This window comes from Lepidochelys olivacea (genome assembly GCF_965140295.1).
Source record: "Lepidochelys olivacea isolate rLepOli2 genome assembly, chromosome: 24".
In the NCBI taxonomy this organism is placed as follows: domain Eukaryota; kingdom Metazoa; phylum Chordata; order Testudines; family Cheloniidae; genus Lepidochelys; species Lepidochelys olivacea.
In genome coordinates, this window is record NC_140434.1 from 18954928 (window position 1) to 18974239 (window position 19312).

General features: G+C 64.2%; 1 protein-coding gene across 5 annotated transcripts; it reads right to left on the reverse strand.

The window, feature by feature from the left end:
* Positions 1-912: 912 nt before the first annotated feature.
* On the reverse strand, positions 913-18774 carry LIPE (lipase E, hormone sensitive type). Of its 5 annotated transcripts, none has more exons than XM_084613765.1 (11): positions 18729-18774; positions 9441-9963; positions 8992-9082; positions 8413-8558; positions 6479-6664; positions 5652-5946; positions 5187-5414; positions 4185-4349; positions 4013-4114; positions 2077-2441; positions 913-1913 (listed from the first exon to the last, which is right to left on the reverse strand). In XM_084613765.1, the coding sequence occupies exons 2-11, from the start codon at positions 9951-9953 to the stop codon at positions 1470-1472; spliced, it is 2535 nt and encodes an 844-aa protein (XP_084469891.1). In that variant the 5' UTR covers positions 9954-9963; positions 18729-18774; the 3' UTR covers positions 913-1469. The 5 variants fall into 5 exon arrangements, with proteins under 5 accessions (XP_084469891.1, XP_084469890.1, XP_084469892.1 ...); XM_084613764.1 differs by having other exon boundaries at positions 18677-18771; XM_084613766.1 differs by lacking the exon at positions 18729-18774 and adding an exon at positions 18323-18428.
* Between the last annotated feature and the right edge of the window lie 538 nt (positions 18775-19312).

Here is a 19312-nt window from a genome sequence, read left to right on the forward strand (position 1 = left end):
CAGGGAATGGGGCCTGGGCCTGTCCCCTCGCGGACAGGGGCTGGCTCAGAGGGGCAGGGAATGGGGCCGGGGCCTGTCCCCTCGCGGACAGCGGCTGGCTCAGAGGGGCAGGGAATGGGGCCGGGGCCTGTCCCCTCGCGGGGAGGGGCTGGCTCAGAGGGGCAGGGAATGGGGCCGGGGCCTGTCCCCTCGCGGGGAGGGGCTGGCTCAGAGGGGCAGGGAATGGGGCCGGGGCCTGTCCCCTCGCGGGGAGGGGCTGGCTCAGAGGGGCAGGGAATGGGGCCGGGGCCTGGGCCTGTCCCCTCGCGGACAGGGGCTGGCTCAGAGGGGCAGGGAATGGGGCCTGGGCCTGTCCCCTCGCGGACAGCGGCTGGCTCAGAGGGGCAGGGAATGGGGCCTGGGCCTGTCCCCTCTCGGGGAGGGGCTGGCTCAGAGGGGCAGGGAATGGGGCCGGGGCCTGTCCCCTCGCGGGGAGGGGCTGGCTCAGAGGGGCAGGGAATGGGGCCTGGGCCTGTCCCCTCGCGGACAGGGGCTGGCTCAGAGGGGCAGGGAATGGGGCCGGGGCCTGTCCCCTCTCGGGGAGGGGCTGGCTCAGAGGGGCAGGGAATGGGGCCGGGGCCTGTCCCCTCGCGGGGAGGGGCTGGCTCAGAGGGGCAGGGAATGGGGCCTGGGCCTGTCCCCTCGCGGACAGGGGCTGGCTCAGAGGGGCAGGGAATGGGGCCGGGGCCTGTCCCCTCGCGGACAGCGGCTGGCTCAGAGGGGCAGGGAATGGGGCCGGGGCCTGTCCCCTCTCGGGGAGGGGCTGGCTCAGAGGGGCAGGGAATGGGGCCGGGGCCTGGGCCTGTCCCCTCTCGGGGAGGGGCTGGCTCAGAGGGGCAGGGAATGGGGCCTGGGAGAGATGCTACAATTGGCTCAATATCAAAGTTTTTATTTACAAAACTGGAGGTTGTGGGTGGGGGTCCCTACAGCCCCCTGGCAGGGAGTGCACCCCCAACCCTTCATTTGGTTCACAGCAGCAGCAGGCAGGGGGTGAGTAGTTTGGAGGGGGGCAGATGGGCTGGAGCACCCCCCCCAGTGCACACAGGGAAAGGAGGGGGGTAGACAGCTCCCTTCCCACCCCCCAGGAGTATGGGGTGGCAGAAGGGGGGGTCAGGAGCTGCACCCTCAGCTCAGGCCTGGCAGCTGGGGCATCCCTTGGAGTGCAGGGGCGCCCACGCAGTGCAGGGCTGGCATGTGGGAGCCCAGGAGGGGCCAGGCCCCCTGAGGGTGAGGGGCTGGGGGACGGGAGACACCCCCCTCCTCAGGCTACAGACAGCAGCAAATGCCTGTCCAGCATAAACCACTACAGACCAGTCCCCAGGGGCTGTGGGGGCACCCAGCCAGGCTCTCAGGGTTGGGCCCCTCCCCTCCTCCCCCCACCTGGGAGCCACAGAGAGAAAAGCACCAAGGGGCTCCCAGCAAATCCCGGCTCAGGCCCCCACCTCCCTGCCCGCCGGGCCGCCCTGGGGCCCCGGCTCCCGCCTGTGGGGGGCTCCCGCCTGTGGGGGGCTGGGCTCCAAGGGAGCTGTGGTCGGACTCTTGAGGCTGGGCGAGGTGAGGCCTGTGGCCGCCTGGCCCGTGGCCCGGCTCTCCCGGCCCGTGGCCGCCCCCGAGGGCGGCGTGCGCGGCAGCTTGCGGTGCTTGCGGGGCGAGGGTGGGGCAGTGGGCGGCGCGGGCTCCGGGGGCAGCAGGATCTCACGGATGACGTGGGTGCAGAGTGCGGCCGCCTGGCGGGTCTCGCGGCTCAGCTGGGAGAGGCTCAGGAAGCCGTGTGGCAAATCCTGCACGATCCGCAGGGTCACCGGCTGGCCCAGCTCCCGCAGCCGCCGGGCGAACATCACCGAGTCGTCCAGCATGGGGTCCAGGGCGCAGGCCTGCACGGGGGGTGGGGGGGGGCAGAAGTCAATGGGGGCTACCGCACTTCCCAGGCCTCTGGGGCTCTCACTGCTACATGGACCAGTGCCCCCTCCCCGTGGGCTCTCACTGCTCTATGGACAGTGCCCCCCGTCCAGCTGACTCCCCTGCCCGGGCTCTCACCACGATATGGACCGGTGGCAGCCCTCGCAGCATGCTGTCCGGGGCCAGCAGGGGCGACATGAAGGGGTTCTTGACCACGGGCGATGCCTCCACAGTGATGATGGCGGCGGGCTGGTCCGAGCGCAGCGGCTCAAAGCCGTCGGGATACTGCAGCCTCTCGTCCCCAGGGGCCTCTGCCTCCAGCTGCTCCCCACTCAGGAAGAAGCTGGGGGGGCTGCCCTGGGGAGCGGGGGCAGGCGCAGAGGTCGGGGGGGCTGATACCCCGTATGATAGATCCTGGCAGGTCTGGCTCTTGCGGGAGCCCCTGGATTTGACAGCTGAGTCATCGTCCAGCGCTGCCTCTGAGACGCTCTTCCGCACGGCTTCTGTGAGCCAGGGGAGACGTGAGAGCCTGGGGACCCCCCGAATCTCCCTCGCCTTTCCCCTACCAGGACCCCTCCCCATCGCCCTCACCTCTCCCCTGCGGGGATTTCACCCCATCACTCTCTCCTGTCCCCTGCCTGGACTCCCCAAATCGCCCTCACCTCTCTTCTGCCGGGACCCTTCTCCCCAGTCGCCCTTGCCTTTTCCCTGCCGGGACCTCCCCAAATCACCCTCACCTGTTGTGACAAAGTGGGAATGTTCTTAATGTTCTCTCTGAATACTGCAAGGGTGCCTCAGTTTCCCCTAGGCATTTCTTAAGTCTCTAGGGGGTGGGGTAAGGGTGTATGATCGTTGCAGAGCCCTAGAGGGCAGGTGTGTGCAGGGGTCTGGACACAGAGAATGGCCGACACCCTGTTTCCTGGCCACTGATGGCCTGGGCCCCTCCCCTGCAAGGTGCGAGTTGAAGGTGTTGGGGAACAGAGAGATCAGGTGGCCTCCTGGCCCGGACAGGGACAAAGGCTGGAGGAGGAGCCGGGGCGGGTGGCTGGGTGAGACAGCTGGAGTTTGGAGCTGGCTGGGGAGGGGGGGGGGGGGCAAGGCCCAGAACTGGGGTCTGGGCTTCCCACCCCCCCAGGATGGACCTGACTGCGGGGTCCTGTTCTCTGCACCTACCAGCTCTGTGTTAGACCATGTTCCTGTCGTCTAATAAACCTCCTGTGTTACTGGCTGGCCGAGAGTCACGGAGAATCGCAGGAAGTGGGGAGTGCAGGGCCCTGACTCCCCCCCACCCTGAGATACCTGTCCCCTGCCGGGACCCCCCCAATTGCCCTCACCTTTCCCCTGCTGGGACCTCCCTGATCACCCTCACCTCTCTCCTGCCGGGACCCCCCCAAATCACCCTCACCTCTCCCCTGCCAGGACTCCCCGAATCGTCCTCACCTCTCCCCTGCCGGGACCCCCCCGAATCGTCCTCACCTCTCCCCTGCCAGGACCTTTCCCCCTCCCCTCCAGCTGGTGCAGCGTCTGTGCCATGCTGGGTTCTGCTGTGTGCGCCTAGGTCACCCCACCGCAACACGCCCCACAGCCCTGCCCCACTGCCCGGCCGCCCTGCCCGGCCGCCCTGCCCCACCCCAACGTGCCCCACAGCCCTGCCCCACTGCCCCCCTGCCCTGCCCCCCTGCTCGGCCGCGCTGCCCCCCTGCCCGGCCGCCCTGCCCCACCCCAACGTGCCCCACAGCCCTGCCTCCCTGCCCGGCCGCCCTGCCCCACACCTACGTGCCATGCAATGTCAACCCACCCTGCCCCCCCTGCCACCGGCCATCGTGCCATGCAGTGCCAGGCTGCCCCACTGCCCCAGGCTGCCCTGCCCCACACCTACGTGCCATGCGGTACCAGCCCACCCTGCCCCACTGCTCCAGGCTGCCCCAGTGCCAGGCTGCCCTGTCCCACTCAGTACCAGGCTCTGCCTGGCTGCCCCTGATGCTGAGGGGCAGCGCCGTGGGCGAGAGCCCCCAGGAAGCTCCCCTGACCCCAGGGTGGCCCGTGCAGTTAGGGGCTGGTGGGGCAGTCCTACCAGCGGGTAGGTTAGTGGGGCGGGGATCCTGGCTCCCAGGAGACACGCCGGGGCAGAAGCAGCAGCTGGGTGGTGGGGGGCGGGGCTGGCACCAGGCACGCCCTGTGGAGACAAGGGGCAGGTGAGAGGGGGCGGGCAGGGGGCAGGGGTGGGGGCCCCGCCCAGCTCTTACCTGCACCGGCCCCATAGCTGCGCCCCGGGGCATCCAGCAGCGCCCCCAGCCAGGCCGAGGCGCTGTGCCGCAGGTCCTGTAACAGCAGCGCGGTATCCCGCCGCACCATGTTCACCGGGCTCAGCTTCTCCAGCCCGGGGGGCTCGCCCTCCGCCGGCTCCGTGCCTGGGGGGCAGGGACAGACAGCGCTGGGTTCCCCCTGCCCACCTCTGCCCCCGCCCTCCGCCGGCTCCGTGCCTGGGGGGCAGGGACAGAGAGCGCTGGGTTCCCCCTGCCCACCTCTGCCCCACCCCTCCGCTCGCCCTCCGCCGGCTCCGTGCCTGGGGGGCAGGAAGAGAGAGCACCGGGTTCCCCCTGCCCACCTCTGCCCCACCGGCTCCATGCCTGGGGGGCAGGGACAGACAGCGCTGGGTTCCCCCTGCCCACCTCTGCCCCCGCCCTCCGCCGGCTCCGTGCCTGGGGGGCAGGGACAGAGAGCGCTGGGTTCCCCCTGCCCACCTCTGCCCCCGCCCTCCGCCGGCTCCGTGCCTGGGGGGCAGGGACAGAGAGCGCTGGGTTCCCCCTGCCCACCTCTGCCCCACCCCTCCGCTCGCCCTCCGCCGGCTCCGTGCCTGGGGGGCAGGAAGAGAGAGCACCGGGTTCCCCCGCCCACCTCTGCCCCACCCCTCCGCTCGCCCTCCGCCGGCTCCGTGCCCTGGGGGGCAGGGACAGAGTACCGAGGTCCCCCCCTGCACCCCACCAGGCCCAGGTTCCCCTCCCTGCTTGCCCTCCACTGGCTCTGTGTCGGGGGGGAGGGCAGGGAGAGAGCGCATCTGGGTAGCTGCTCTTCGCCCCCACACCCACCAGCTCTCCGCTTTTGCCCACCCGTCTCCCCATATTTGTCCCCCTGTAACTGCCCCCTCTCCCATCCTGCCCCTGCCCATAGGAGCCCACCCCCAGCTCATCACTCCCGCCCCATTCCTGCCCCCCTACCCCCCCGCCAGTCCCTGCAGCCCCCCCTACCGGCGTAGGCACTAAGGCACTTGCAGAGCACGCTGAGGGGCAGCAGGGGGTCGAGCAGGGTGAGCAGGCGGGAGGGTGAGGCCGCGGCCCGCACCAGGGTGACAGGATAGGCCGCCATGATGCCGTCGGGCAGCTGGATGCCGAAGGCGGCTGCCCGCATGGTCACGGTGAGGCAGAGGTTCCCGCCGGCGCTGTCTCCGGCCAGGCAGACCCGCTGCGCCGTGGAGCCTGCGGGGAGATGGGGTGAGTGTGGGGGGGTCTGCCCAGGGCCTCAGGGAACCCAGGGGGGCCCCACCAGGGGTGGCAGCTCTGTTCCTGCCCCACACTCTCCAGCCCCTGCCCGTCCCACCCAGCGAACAGCGTCAGGGTCCTGCCCCCCATGTGCCCGTCCCATCCAGCAGGGGGTGCTGGGGTCCCCATCCCCTCCCCCCACGGGGGTGCTGGGGCCCCCCAGTTGCGTCTCACCCAGCAGGCGGCAGTGCTGCAGGGCCCAGCAGTAGGCGTAGAAGCACTCCTCCAGGGCGCGTGGGAAGGGGGCCTCGGGCGCCAGGGCGTAGTCGACGGAGAGCACGGGGGCGCCCAGCTCCTGCGCCCAGCCCCGCAGGTACGGCTCGTGGGACTTGGACGTCTGTGCCACGAACCCGCCGCCGTGGAAGTGAACCAGCAGGAGAGGCGAGGGGGGCGCGGGCACGGCCTTACGCCACAGCTCCAGCCCCAGCGGGCCCTCGGCCTGGGCCAGCGCGTTCAGGGCCTCGCTGTCCTGGGGAGAGCAGGAGGGACGGTGTGCCAGGGACCCCCGGACTGTCCCCCCGCGCACCCTGCCTGGGACCCCCCGACTCACGCAGTACCCTGCCCTGCCTGTGACCCCTGCTTGTCCCCCCCACACCCCCCCCATCTGGGACCCCCCCATCACACTCAGTGCCCTGCCCCGCCCGGGACCCCCCGCTTCACGCGGCACCCCGCCCCGCCCGGGACCCCCCGCCTGGGACCCCCCATCACACTCTGTACCTTGCCTTGCCAGGGACCCCCTGCCATCCCCTCATGTGTGTCCCACCCAGGACACCCCCACCCAGCCCACTGCCCCCATGCACGCCCTGTCTGGAACCCACCACCGGTCCCCGTAACCTGCCCTGGAACTCCCCGGCCCTGCCTGGACCCCACCTGGTTCTGCTCACTCCCTCCCACATCCCAGAGCTCCCAGCCCCATGCCCACCTTCCACGCAACAGCCCCCCACCCGCTCCACTGGCCCCCCACCCACCAGCCCTCCCTGCTTGCAGCCCCTGCCCCTTACTTGTCCCTCACGCAGCTCGTGGGAGATAAGGCGCATGTGGATGGGCCCGGGGCCAGTGTGCGCCACCGGGGGGCTGATGGTGATGGTCAGTGAGGGGTCGGCAGCCAGCGGCAGCTCAAAGGGCTCAGGGGGCACCGTCAGCGCCCGGCTCACCCGCACCTGCGTGGATGCCATGCTGGCCACAGACTGCAGGGAAGGGGGAAGGGAAGGGTGAGAGGGACCCCCAGGCAGGTCCTACCCTGCACTCCCCCGCCCCCCCGCCCCACAGCACCCTGCGCCGATCACTGCTCCCACCCCCCCGCCCCACAACACCCTGCGTCAGACACAGCTCCGACCCCCGCCCTCTGGCCCCACAGTGCCCTGCGCCGGGCACCACTCCTCCTCTGTGTCCCAGCCCCACAGCGCCCTGCGCTGGGCACAGCTTGTGACACTCTGTACCTCGGGGCGACACCCTGCACCCCCACGTTCATCTTTATAAAGTGAGTGTGGGGGACCCAATGCAGAGTTTGTCATGTCGGGTGTCTTCGGAAGGCTGATAATGCCCTGAGCATGGTTGTTATAGTGACGTTATAGTAATCGGTACAGTCATGTGATAGGTTATAATTTCATGTATATAGTTATGAGCCTGAAATGTGTCCTCACGGCTTAAAGCCGGCCCAGGCAAAACCTCTCCAGGAGCAGAGGGGCCGTTCACACCTCGTCAGGGCATGGATGGGACAAACCCAGCCCAGCCGCACAGGAACAAAGGACGCTGTCTTAGGCAGCAACAAAGGATCTGTTGGACCCTCAAGTGAGTCACCCCCCTTCACTTCGCCAGTTTGGGACTGCGATGAGGTAATGCTGACTCTGAAGGGGGGGCAAAGCCAAGAGGGAAGAAAGGACATGGTAAAAGGGAGAGACGTTTGCCATGCTCTTCCTCTCTCTTCCACCTACATCTACTGACACCACCAAGTGACTGAAGTGCTGATCAAAGGGGAGAGCCTGGCTGAAGGGCAACCAGCCAGCCTGTGGTGAGAAACATCTAAGTTTGTAAGGGCACTGAAAGTGTTAAGATCAGCTTAGAATGCGTTTTGCTTTCATTTAATTTGACTAAATCTGACTTGTTATGCTTTGATTTACAATCACTTAACATCTATCTTTGCAGTTAATAAATCTGTTTGTTTATTCTACCTGAAGCAGTGCCTTTGGCTTGAAGCTGTCAGAGACTCCCCTTGGGATAACAAGCCTGGTATGTATCAATTTCTTTGTTAAATTGACAAACTCGTATAAGTTTGCAGTGTCCAGCGGGCATAACGGGACATTGCAAGACGGAGGTTCCTAGGGTTGTGTCTGGGACCGGAGATATTGGCTAGTGCAGGGGTTCTCAAACTGGGGGTCGGGACCCCTCAGGGGGACGTGAGGATATTACCTGGGGGGTTGTGAGCTGTCAGCCTTCACCCCCAAATCCTGCTTTCCTCCAACATTTATAATGGTGTTAAATATATTAAAAAGTGTGTTTAATTCACTAGGGGGGTCGCACTCAGAGGCTTGCTATGCGAAAGGGGTCACCAGTACAAAAGTTTGAGAGCCACTGGGCTAGTGTCATTCGGTTGCACAATCCAAGGAGCAGCTGACATGGCAGAGGCTTCGCGTGAACAGTCCGGGAGTGGGGGTTCTCACAACAGAGCAGGGTCAGGCTGGCTCCCAGAGTCAAGGATTGGAGGGACCTAGCAGATCACCGGTCCAGATAACGCCAGAGGGGAACGTCACACCTCTCCTACCCCACACCCCAGCCCCACAGCGCCCTGCACCAGGCACCGCTCCAATCCCCTGCCCCACAGTGCCCTGTGCCAGGTACCGCTCCACCCCCTGCCCCCACCCCACGGCACCCTGTGCTGGGCACCGCTCCTACCCCGAGCCCTGTGCCAGGGACAATCCCCAGCCCCCGCACTCACAGCCAGCAGCTCGGTCTCCGTCAGGTTCCAGAAGCTCTTCCAGAAATGCACGTCGAGGTTCTGCGTGATCCTCTCGAACTCGGCTCCCCGCAGCTCCGGGTCAATGGCGAACTTCCCTGAGGTGAACAGCGAGCCGGCCGCCATGCCTGGGGGGATGGGAGATCGGGGTGGGGTGCTGTCCCCTGGCCCTGTGGGGCTCCCACAGCCCCTGCCTGCCCCCCGGCAGCGCTCCCTTGCCCCCACCAGCTTCCTCCACAGCGAGGCTCCATGGGCAGCCATGCACGGGGTCCAGCCCCCAATGGGCAGGGCAGTGGGCAGAGCAGAGCATTGTGGGTAGCAGTCAGGCCAGACGGGTTCCCTGGGCGACCGGCTGGGCTGAGTGGACCCAGAAGGGAATTGTGGGTTCAGCCAGCCTGTAGCTGCAGTGCATCATGGGAGCAGAGCACCCCTGGGGGCTGCAGTGCATTGTGGGTGCAGCCCCCCCTGCAGCAGTGCATCATGGGAGCAGAATCCCACCCCGGGGGCTGCAGTGCATTGTAGGAGCAGTGCACCCCCCGCCCCCCCGGGCACCCCACTCACTGAGGCTGGAGTCATGGCGTCTGTAGTTCTCCCCGAAGGAGACCAGGCTGATAGCGATGGTCTGGAGGAAGGGCCGGATGGAGGGGGCGAACTGCAGGGCAAAGGGCAAAGGTCACCCTCAGGACCCCCAGACCGGGTCTGAGGGAGCACCCCGGGGGCATGATGCCGGCTCACCCCCCCATGGGTGTTCAGTGGGGGAGGGGGCAGAGTAATGGGCGTGGCCATGGTGTGGGGGGGGCAAGCAATTGTGGGGCCATGGAGGCGGGCCCTGCACCCAGGCCAGCAGGGCCCAGAGCGAGGGGCACAGCTGGGGGGGGGGGGCACAGCAGGATCCCTGAGCATGTCTGGCTGCCAGGGACTTGGATGCATTTCCTTCGGCCCCTGGGTCGCCCCTCCCCGACTTGCCGCTCCCCCTCAATCCCCCCTTCCCCTGCCCCCCAGGCCCCCACCTGGAAGCCCAGGCAGCGCCCGTAGAAGCAGCCCTTGTGCAGGGTGCTGTACTCCTGCAGCACCAGCTCGGTCAGGCCGCGCTCCTCGTGGTGGAAGAGGCAGCCGGGGCGGTTGTGGGTCAGCAGGTGCTGTGCCAGGTACAGCAGGGCCCGCAGCTGGCTCAGGGCGGCGCAATAGGCCTCCAGCTCGGCCGCGTTGTGGCCCGTGCGGAAGAAGATGCTGCGGCGGTTGGCGGCCACATAGCGGCTCTTGTGCAGCACGTGGGCCAGGCAGCAGCGTGCCGTCTGCGCCAGGCTGCGGTACCCGTTGGCCTGCGTGGCCTCGTCCAGGTCGAAGACGTGGTAGATGCTGGCGAAGTGCCGCAGCACCGGCTCCAGGCAGCGGGCGTGCTCCCGGATGGCCGTGAAAGCCGCCACGAACCGGCGCCCCGTCTCTGAGGCGCTCTGCCGGAAGAAGGCCACGTTGTCCTCGGCCAGCGCGTGCAGGGCCTGGAACAGGGGCCGGGAGTCCATGGCGCGGGGCCTGCGGGGAGACGGGTGGATGGAGTTAGCTGGGGGGCCCCAATCAGGGACAGGCAGGGCTAGCTGGGGGACCCCAGCAGGGAGGGTGAGAGGGTTAGCTGGGCGACTTGGGGGGAGGGCTTGCAATGGGGGGGTATGGTGGGTGGAGTAAGTACCCCCCCACTCACCCCTCCCAGTGCCCAGCTGGGCCCCCCCATTCCTAATACCCCCAGCCGGCCCCCCAGTATTCAGCCCCAGTTAGGCCCCCCCATACTCACCCCCACACCCTAGCCAGGACCCCCTTGTACTTATTCCCCAAGAACCCCGCCAAAGCTGTCCCCATAGTTGCCCCCAGCACCGCAGCTGGGACCCACTTTGCACTCATCCCTCAGAATCCCCACATAGCAACCCCGCCCTGTGCTCATCCCCCCAACGCCCCAGCGGGGACCCCAGCCCTATTCCCCCGCAAGCCAGACCCCAGACGCACACCCACTCACTCTCAGCCCCCTGTGCTCATCCCCCCAACATCCCGGCCAGGACCCCAGCCCTGTTCCCTCCAGCCAGACCCCCTCCCACACACACACTCACCCTCAGCTAGTGCCTGCTCCCCTGGCTGGGCTGTGGCAGAGCCTGTTCCCTCCAGCTCTTTATAGCCCAGCAGGGAGCCAGGGAGCCGGCTCCACCCCCCGGGAGGGGTTGAGCCCATGGGAGGGAGGGGGTGGGAGGCACCGACAGGGAGTGGGGAGAGTGGTTAGAGCGGGGCGGGGGGCAGGACTCATGGGTTCTCTCCCTGGCTCTGGGAGGGGAGGTAGGGTTAGTGGTTAGAGCAGCAAAGTTGCTCCCACCCGCTCCCCACCCAGGGCAGGCTCACAGGCAGGCCCACATCTCACCCCCACACCCCGGGGCCCTTTCACCCAGACCTGGCGTCCCCATAGCTGGGAGCCTCCATTCGCGCCAGTCCCCAGAACCCCCCTCCAGCAGGGGCTGCGGCTCCTGCCAAACAGGGCCTCACCCATGGGTCCCTGGGGCCCGGCTCCGAGCAAACAAACAGCCAGGGGTACTGCAGGGCACTGACCTCTAGACAGAGCCCCACAGCTGGGCCAGCCAGCCCAGGATCAGACCCCTGGGCACATCCTGCCCAGGCACGGGATGGGTTAACCTGCGGGGGACGGGGTCCCCTCTCTGGCTGCCCTGATGCCAGCGCTGACGGGGTTAAGGAGATGTGGGGCTGGGGCTGGCCCTGCTTGGCAGCTGGGAAAGCTCTGGGAGCAGGGCAGGAATGTGCACAAACAGCTGGGAGCTGGACTGGGGCAGGGGGGACTGGGGCAGGGTGGGCTGGGGGGGCACGTGGGGTCCAGAGGGCGGGGGCAGGAGGGGCTGAGGGGGGCATGGGGGGCAGGAGGGGCTGGGGCAGGGGGTGCTGGGGGGGCACGTGGGGTCCAGAGGGCGGGGGCAGGAGGGGCTGAGGGGGGCATGGGGGGCACGTGGGGTCCAGAGGGCGGGGGCAGGAGGGGCTGGGGCAGAGGACGCTGGGGGCCTGGGGTCTCTCTATCTAGTGTCTATCCCCCTAGGAGGGGGGTGTCAGAGGGTCAGGGGTTCCTATCCTAGGTGGTCCCAGTATTTGGCACCTGCCCATGAGGTAAGCTGCCCCCCTCCCCACACACGCACTACCTTGGCCAGCCCACAGTCTACCCTCCACAGGGCTGAGATACCCGTGGGCCTGGGGCAGAAGCTCCCATCCCCATGGCTAGCCGGCCTCCAATCCCTGCATGCACTGCCCCCTTCCTTTGGGGATGGCTCCCCCCCCGGCACTGCCCCCCCCGGGGACGGCTCCCTCCCCCGCCCGGCACTGCCCCCCAGGGTGTGCTGTTGACAGCTGCTGTGACCCCCAAGGCTGTCGGGGGGGAGGCGGGCACCGTGAGTGGCTGCCGGCCTTGTGACTCCCAGGGACAGAGGCCCGCCCAGGGAGCCAGGAGCTGTTGGTGTCAGGGCAGCTTGGTGCACACAGCGCTCATTGTGCCCCCTGCCTGCCCGAGGGGCAGCCCCGCCCCACAGCACAGCTCCGTGGGGGAGGGAACCTTGGTGGGGGGGTCATGTTCTGCCCCACCACCACCCCAGGATCCCAGACTTGGGGGGCAGAGAAACGTCACAGGGATAGGTGCATTTGTGCCCAGGGTGCCCATCTGTGGCCATGGAGCAAAGATCATTGGGGCAACAAAGGGACCTTGCTCCCCACGGGAGGCAGGAAGGGGTCTTCCCCACAGTGCACCGACCAGAGAGAGGAGCTAGAAACCCCTCCCCCCAGCCATAATAAAGAAAGGTCCCTGCCCCACACCTCTCCGCAAGCTTACCCGGTGTGGCATGCCCCACTCCCCCCGACAGCACCAGCATGCCACGCCCCATGCCCCCTCAATCCCCCAGCACCCGAACACCTCGAAGGACACGAGACGCCCGTCAGATGTGGCTCTCCCCACGCAGCACCAGAAGGACGAATTTTAGGCCCAGATAAAAGAAACCCAACAGACGCGTCAATGAAGATGTAAGAAGCTCCAGGGGAACGTCAGGATCTCCGAATGCTCTGCCACGGGCCCCTTCGGACTGAGGCCGCTGTGTTGCCGGAGCAGCTGGGACTGGAGGGATATGGCAGATAGCTCAGCGCAGGCCGACTGAGGGGACAGAAGCGCAATCGGTCAGGAATATATCGGACGTGTCTTGCCCAGGGCGCACGGGGCTTGTCTTTACACTAAAGAGAAGCTCAAGCAACAGACCTAAGTAACCGACAGCCCAGTCACCACCCTCGCTGAGACAAGCCGCTCCATTAACCAGGCGCCCGGTGCCTGCACAGAGAGGCTTCTGCACACAACTCTCTAACCAGCTTCTCACAGCGGTGCAGAGCGTAATCCAGCACCGGGACAGAGGTGATTTCATTAACTTATCTCTGACCTGCGTCGGACCAAGCGGCAGCGTGACGAGCTGCCAAACAAGGGAAGAGCTCTCCGAGAGAGGGATGGGACTAACGGCAAACCAATCACTCCTGCTGCCAGCTCGCACGCCAGGGTGGGGCCAGCTGGCCCGAGGAGCCAGCCTGCCCAGCGCAGAGCGGCCTGTGGAAGTCAGTTACTGAGTGAAGATAAGCCACCAGCAGGAGGATGTGTGGTCGGAGGACGGGTGGCCGAGCGAGTCTTATGCAAATGCTGTTGCCTAACCTGTCTTACCCCAGCAGGGATGGCACAAGATGACTTGTGCAGAGAGACAATGTTGCAAGAAGCCGCGAAGACAACACCTCATTTCCTGGCTGGCTGATGACAAAAGACCTGGCCACTTCTTTGCCAGGGGCCTGGGTTGCTCTGACTGGCCCATGCCAGCTTAGACACGGAGTGGAACGGACCATGCCACGCGGCAGGCAATGGAGAGAACACCCCGTTCTACCCCCCAGAAGCTTCAGAAGAGAGTTCGGAAACGTGGGGATACTGCGTACAGAGAAACTGACTCGTCACCTCTTGTGGCCTCTGGGGAGGTGTCGACAATCACGCTACTGCCACCTTTAACATTGTGCCTTGGAATTCAGCGGGCACCCGGAACCGCAGCTGGGAAGCTGCGAAAGTTCTGTAGGGGGGAAACACGCACGTTGCTGCTCTTCAAGAAACAAAATGTAATTCCGGCTGCTTGAGAAACGACTGCACGGGGCGAGCTGGGGGAGGCCTGAGGTTGGTTATTCGGGAGATGCTCCAAACAAAAGAGATGTGGGAGTCCAGGAGGTGAACGTCTGTCACCCTGACGACACCCCAACTGGTAAAGCGAATCATTGGGGAACGGCAGCCAAACAATCACCTGGGGAGGTGTCAACGCTGGATGCGCAGTTTGCGGGAACAGAACTGATTCAGCTGGAGCTGTGCTAGATATGTGACAAAGTGGGGTTTTCCCCCCTTGTTATGTTGCACATGAGTCTTACTGTCCTATACTAATACGGTGTGTGCCTCAGTTTCCCTGCGTGCTGCACCAATGCCTAGGTGGTGGGAATTGGGTGTGTGACTTCCGCTGAGCCCCTTGGGGCAGGGGAGGCTGCTCAGTAGTCTGCATGTAGATGATGGCCGTAACCCCAGACCCAAGATGGGGATACAACCAGGTGACACTTTCCCAGGAAGCTGGACAAAGACGGGAGGAGGAGCAACAGGCATGTTGGAGGCCGGGCAGCGGGGGTCAAGGGCAGTCTGCTGTGGGGGACTGGAATGGCCAAGGGTGCCCCCAAGATGAACTTGGCTGAAAGTCACTGATTTCTGAGCTAACAAGTTCTGTTCTACGCTGTGTACCTGTTGACTAATAAACCCTCTGTTTTACGCTAGCTGACAGTCACGTCTGACTGCGGAGTTGAGGTTCAGGGCTCTCTGGCTCCCCCAGGAGCCCCACCTTTGCGGACTCGCTGCGAGAAACGCACGGTGTGGAAGGGGATGCTGAATGCTCTGAGGCGGGACCCAGGAAGACCGAAGCTCCATAAACGTCTTTCCCTGGCGACGGTGAAGAGGAGGCTCCCCCAGAGTCCTGACTGGCTCCAAGCGGAGCAGTTCTAGAGCATCGCCCCGGTGACTCTGTGAGAGAGGACAAGGTTTTAGTTGAGCGGAATGAAGGCGCCATGACTTACACATGGCGATCATACGGCACACAGTCCCTCTGGCTGTAACTGGGATGCACATGGGATGTTCTGGAGGACGCTAGAAGCAATCATCAACCTGCACTCGCTCGTTAGAACAGGGAGAGAGTGAGCTCTCCGGTGACTGACAGGAGGTGGAACATCCATAAAGCTGACTGGTCCCATTTCACAGACACATGAGAAGAGTATTTTTTAAACACCTAGGAAGGTTTTCCAATCTGCGCTGCAGAAATCAGCAAAAAGGAGCAAGCCAAGAGGCAGAAATGGATCCCACGCTAGAATGGTACAGGGATGGGAGATTTTAGAAGGGAAGGAATCCAGTTTGACTGGAGGCTGAACAGACCCTTGGAGGCAAAAAGGCCAGATGGAAATGGAAGGAACTTTCAAAAGAAGTCGCTCTGAAAACAGCTGAATGTAGACAAAGGCATCAGGAAGAGACTTGTGAATAGCTGAATCCTCACGGGAGAAAGGATTTATAGATGACACTGCAGAAAATCAACAACAAACAGACCAACACTTGCAATCTAAAGAACACCATGTCACGGAGTGTGGGGGAGTCCAGACCCTGCACCCCTCTTCCTGGGATTCACTGAGACTCTCAGCCAGCCAGTAAAACAGAAGGTTTATTGGACAACAGGAACACAGTCCAAAACAGAGCTTGTGGGTACAACCAGGACCCCTCAGTCAAGTCCTTCTGGGGGAGCAGGGAGCTTAGACCCCAGCCCTGGGGTTCCCTGTGTTCCTCCACCCAGCCCCAACCTGAAAACTAAACCCACCCAGCAGGTTCCCTGCTGCAGTCTCTGTCCACATTCCTGGGCAGAGGTGTCACCTCCCCCTCCGGGCTCAGGTGACAGGCTCTCAGGTCTCCCATCCCCAGGGCACATTCCCAGGTCAACACTCCCCACTCCCTGCTGAGTCACATCCTCACACACCAATATCCTGACAAATGGAGGTACAGAGGCAAAAGGTGACACAGAGTCTGTGAATACTGTACCAAGACTAGCAGGCGCACAAGGACAAGGATGGAGCCGCTGCAAATCATACAAGATGGACTACCCAGGAGGAAAGACAAAGAGAATTTAAAAACGTGCACACACATTTCACTGAGTACCTTGGCTTTAGTGAGATCTCTTTCATACACGAGCTAGAAGATGCAATAGATTTCAGAGTAACAGCCGTGTTAGTCTGTATTCGCAAAAAGAAAAGGAGTACTTGTGGCACCTTAGAGACTAACCAATTTATTTGAGCATGAGCTTTCGTGAGCTACAGCTCACTTTATCGGATGCATACGCTCAAACCAAGAATCCCGTGGGCTGGACCTCCCCTATGGTTATGTGGTGAAGCACTTTGGGAAGAAGGCTAAAGCCAAGTTGCTGGAATTTATCAACAAATCATAGATAAAAGGGACGGTCCCTAATCAGTGGAATTCAGCAGTTATTGTTCTTAAGTCTGGCATGGATCCATCTTCTCCAAGCAGCTACCAGCCTGTATCCTTAGCCAGTCACCTCTACAGATAACGGGACACATGGTCCAATCATGGCTTCTGTGGGGGCTTCCAACAGGAGGAAAGATGATACTCGTCCCAATGGCAGACAGGCCTCACACTCAGTTACAGGGTCCCTGGGAGCCTTCTGTCAGCCTCTTATTGATGGATTCCCATGCCAGCCACCACAATCATCAACAGGAGTGTTTGGATCTCAGCCTGTTTGGACCTCATGTGACAGAGTCTTAGTGAAATAGCGAGAGGGGAATCTGTGGCAAAATGTACCTCGGGATAGGAGATTTCCTGCAGTACAGGACAACAACAGAAAGACTAAATGGTACTTTTTTGAAGGCAAGACCTCAGCGCGGGAGTTCCTTCGGGCTCAGTGTTAAGTCCTCTTTTCCTTCTGGACTCCTATGGACTGTCCGGCCACGTGACATCACCTGTATGCCTGTGTGCAGGCGAGATCATGCTGTGTGTCAGGGTCGGAAACAGATGTATTGGAGATTGAACTGAATGAGGACTTGGAACTGTAACCAGATGAGCAAACGAACATAAACTTCAGCCGAATCCAGCAAAACCGTAAGAGGTTCGACCACAGTCTGAAACTGACACTGGATGGAGCACATATTAGCGTTGAGAGCGAGCCAGTATACCTTGGAATGACCTTGGACATGGAACTAGGGTTTGGGCCACAAGTCAGAAAGATGGCAGCCAAAGCCAAGAAGAGACTAAACCTTCTAAAGTGTATTGCCGACACCAACTGTTAGGTGTTAGGGTACGGAAAACAACATGCGGCTGGATAGTTCACCCAATACTTGAATCTGCCTCTCTGGTTTGATCACAGCAACCCTGCCAAGATGGAAGTTGTGCAGTCAGCCAAAATTCACACGACAGCTGGAGCTGTAAGATCCTCTCCAACAGCAGTTTACGACCAAGAGTCTGATGTTCAGCCTCCTGAGAATCGTGGACGAGAACAACTAATTCAGCAAGGAAATCATCTCATTCCCACCTGAAAGTCATCACTGCTCACGTCTGCGCAGGAATTGGAAACCCAAGCACAGGCTGAAATGATCATCCTATTTTAAAGGTGTGCCAAGGCCACTGAGAAAACGGGAGCAGTAGGTGATGTTAGAAGGGGAGGGGGAACGAAGAATGTGGTGTGCCCAGTAATTATTCCACAGGAACTGATTTATTTCAGTAAATGTCTCTCTCTTCTGGAGCTGAGCTCAAAGAAACATGTGGACTTGGCCCCACTAAGGAAAACTGCAGAAAAGACCACCCAAGAGTATCAGTCACAAGGCGAGTGGAGACCCATGTCCACTGATGGCTCAACAGACAAATCCTTCCAGCATGGTGGTTGTGGTGTCCTCATCCCGTGGCTAGCAGAGAGAGCACAAGAAAGACCCTTCGCTCAGGGTACGTAAGCTCCAATTATACAGCTGACGTGAATTCTCCTGGCACTGCAAACAAGGACTAGGCTCCTCGGACCGAAGATCAAGAGCAGACACAGATGCTGGTGTTGTCTTGTCTGTCGACCTGCAGGTGAAGACCCTCGGTTCCTTTCCCAAAAACCAGGTCGCTGCGAACCCTAGGGCGGCTCAGAGGACGGGGATGCGAGGGAGGAGAGTGACTTTTCACGGGACTCCTTCACACACGGGTGTATCTGGGAGCGAGCGAGCGGATGACCTGGCCAAAGCGGGAAGGCTGGAAAGTCCGGTAGGAGCGACAGCAGTGGAGGACACTGGCGCCCCATCAAGGAAAATATGTGCTGAAACAAACGGCCGAGAGAGAGACGCTCCTCTGAGCGGCGTCAGAGCGCCTTGGACAAGACCAGCCCCCGCTGTGAGGGTGGGGACAGGGCCTAGGGCAGGAAGGGACGCGAGCAGCGACGGGCCCAGGCGCCGTCCACGCTGCGAGGCGGGTCCTGAGCGGCTTTCACACCTGCCCGGGCTTCTGAATGTCGCAGCGCGAGGGACGTGCCGCCCTGGCCTTCGGATCGAGCCCTTCGAACGGACCCTGCCCGAGGCAGCCAGGGCGCTGGCCAAGCCCAGGGCCTGACCCCCGTGCCCCAGCCGCCCACCCCTGTGCCCCAACCCTGTGCCCTGGCCCCCGCCCCGAACAGACCCTGCCCGAGGCAGCCAGGGCGCTGGCCAAGCCCAGGCCTGACCCCCCCGCCCCCCTGCCCCAGCCCTGCCCCAGTCCCCCGCGCCGCCCCAGCCCTGGCCCTGGCCCCCGCCCCGAACGGACCCTGCCCGAGGCAGCCAGGGCGCTGGCCAAGCCCAGGCCTGACCCCCCGGCGGAGCAGCCCCGTCCTGGGGGCAGCGGGCTCCGGCCGACACGTGCGGACCCTGGTGCGGACCCGCGGCGGGGGCGGGGCCGGAGACTGGGGGCGGGGCTGGGGTCGGCGGGGGCGGGGCCTGGCGAGCCGTGGGGGGGCGGGGGGCGAGCGCGAGCCCGGGGGCGGGGCCGGGGGCTGCAGCCGGCGCCGAGCGGGGCGGGACGGACCCTCCTACCCCCCCCGGCGGGGAGCCCGGACGCCTGGGTCCCTCCTGGCCCTGCCGCCCGCGGACCTGGGGCAACGCCCCCCGGGCCTCAGTTTACCCGTCGGTAGCGCGGGGGGGGCCGCTCCGGAGACCCGCCCCCCCGCTCCCACCTGTGGCTCCGGCTCCGCCCCTCGGACCGGTCCCGCTTCCGGCTCCCGCCGGCTCCGAGCGGGCACGTGACGCGCGCCGGCCAATCAGCAGCGGCGCCGGTGGCGCCACGTCTGTTACCGGGGTAACCGCGTCGAGCCCCCCCGCGCTGCGCCGCCTGCGGGCCGCGACCTCTGACCCCTGCGGGTCACCGCCCTGGCCCCGCCCCCGCGCGGTGACCTCTGACCCGGCTCCGCTTCACCTCCGACCCCACCGGAGCCGTGACCTTTGACCCTGGGTCACTTTAACCCCCTTGGCAAAACCAGCGCGTCTCACTGTCGCCTCCTCTGGCCCCTCCCCTCGGGCCGCCCCTCCCCCCCGGTGCTGGGGGGCTCCCCCCCGTCGGGGCTCCCCGGGCTCCCCCTCCCCTACCCCCCGTCGGGGCACCCCGGGCCCCTCCCCTCCTCGCGCCCTTGGCTGACCCCAGCCGCCATCACTAGGCTCCAGGGTTAACGCCCCGCGAGGAGAGAACCCCCCCCGGTGGTGCCCCAGGAGCGGGGGAGGGGATGGCGCAGTGCCCTGCGGGGGAGGCGGCCGTGGGCGATTT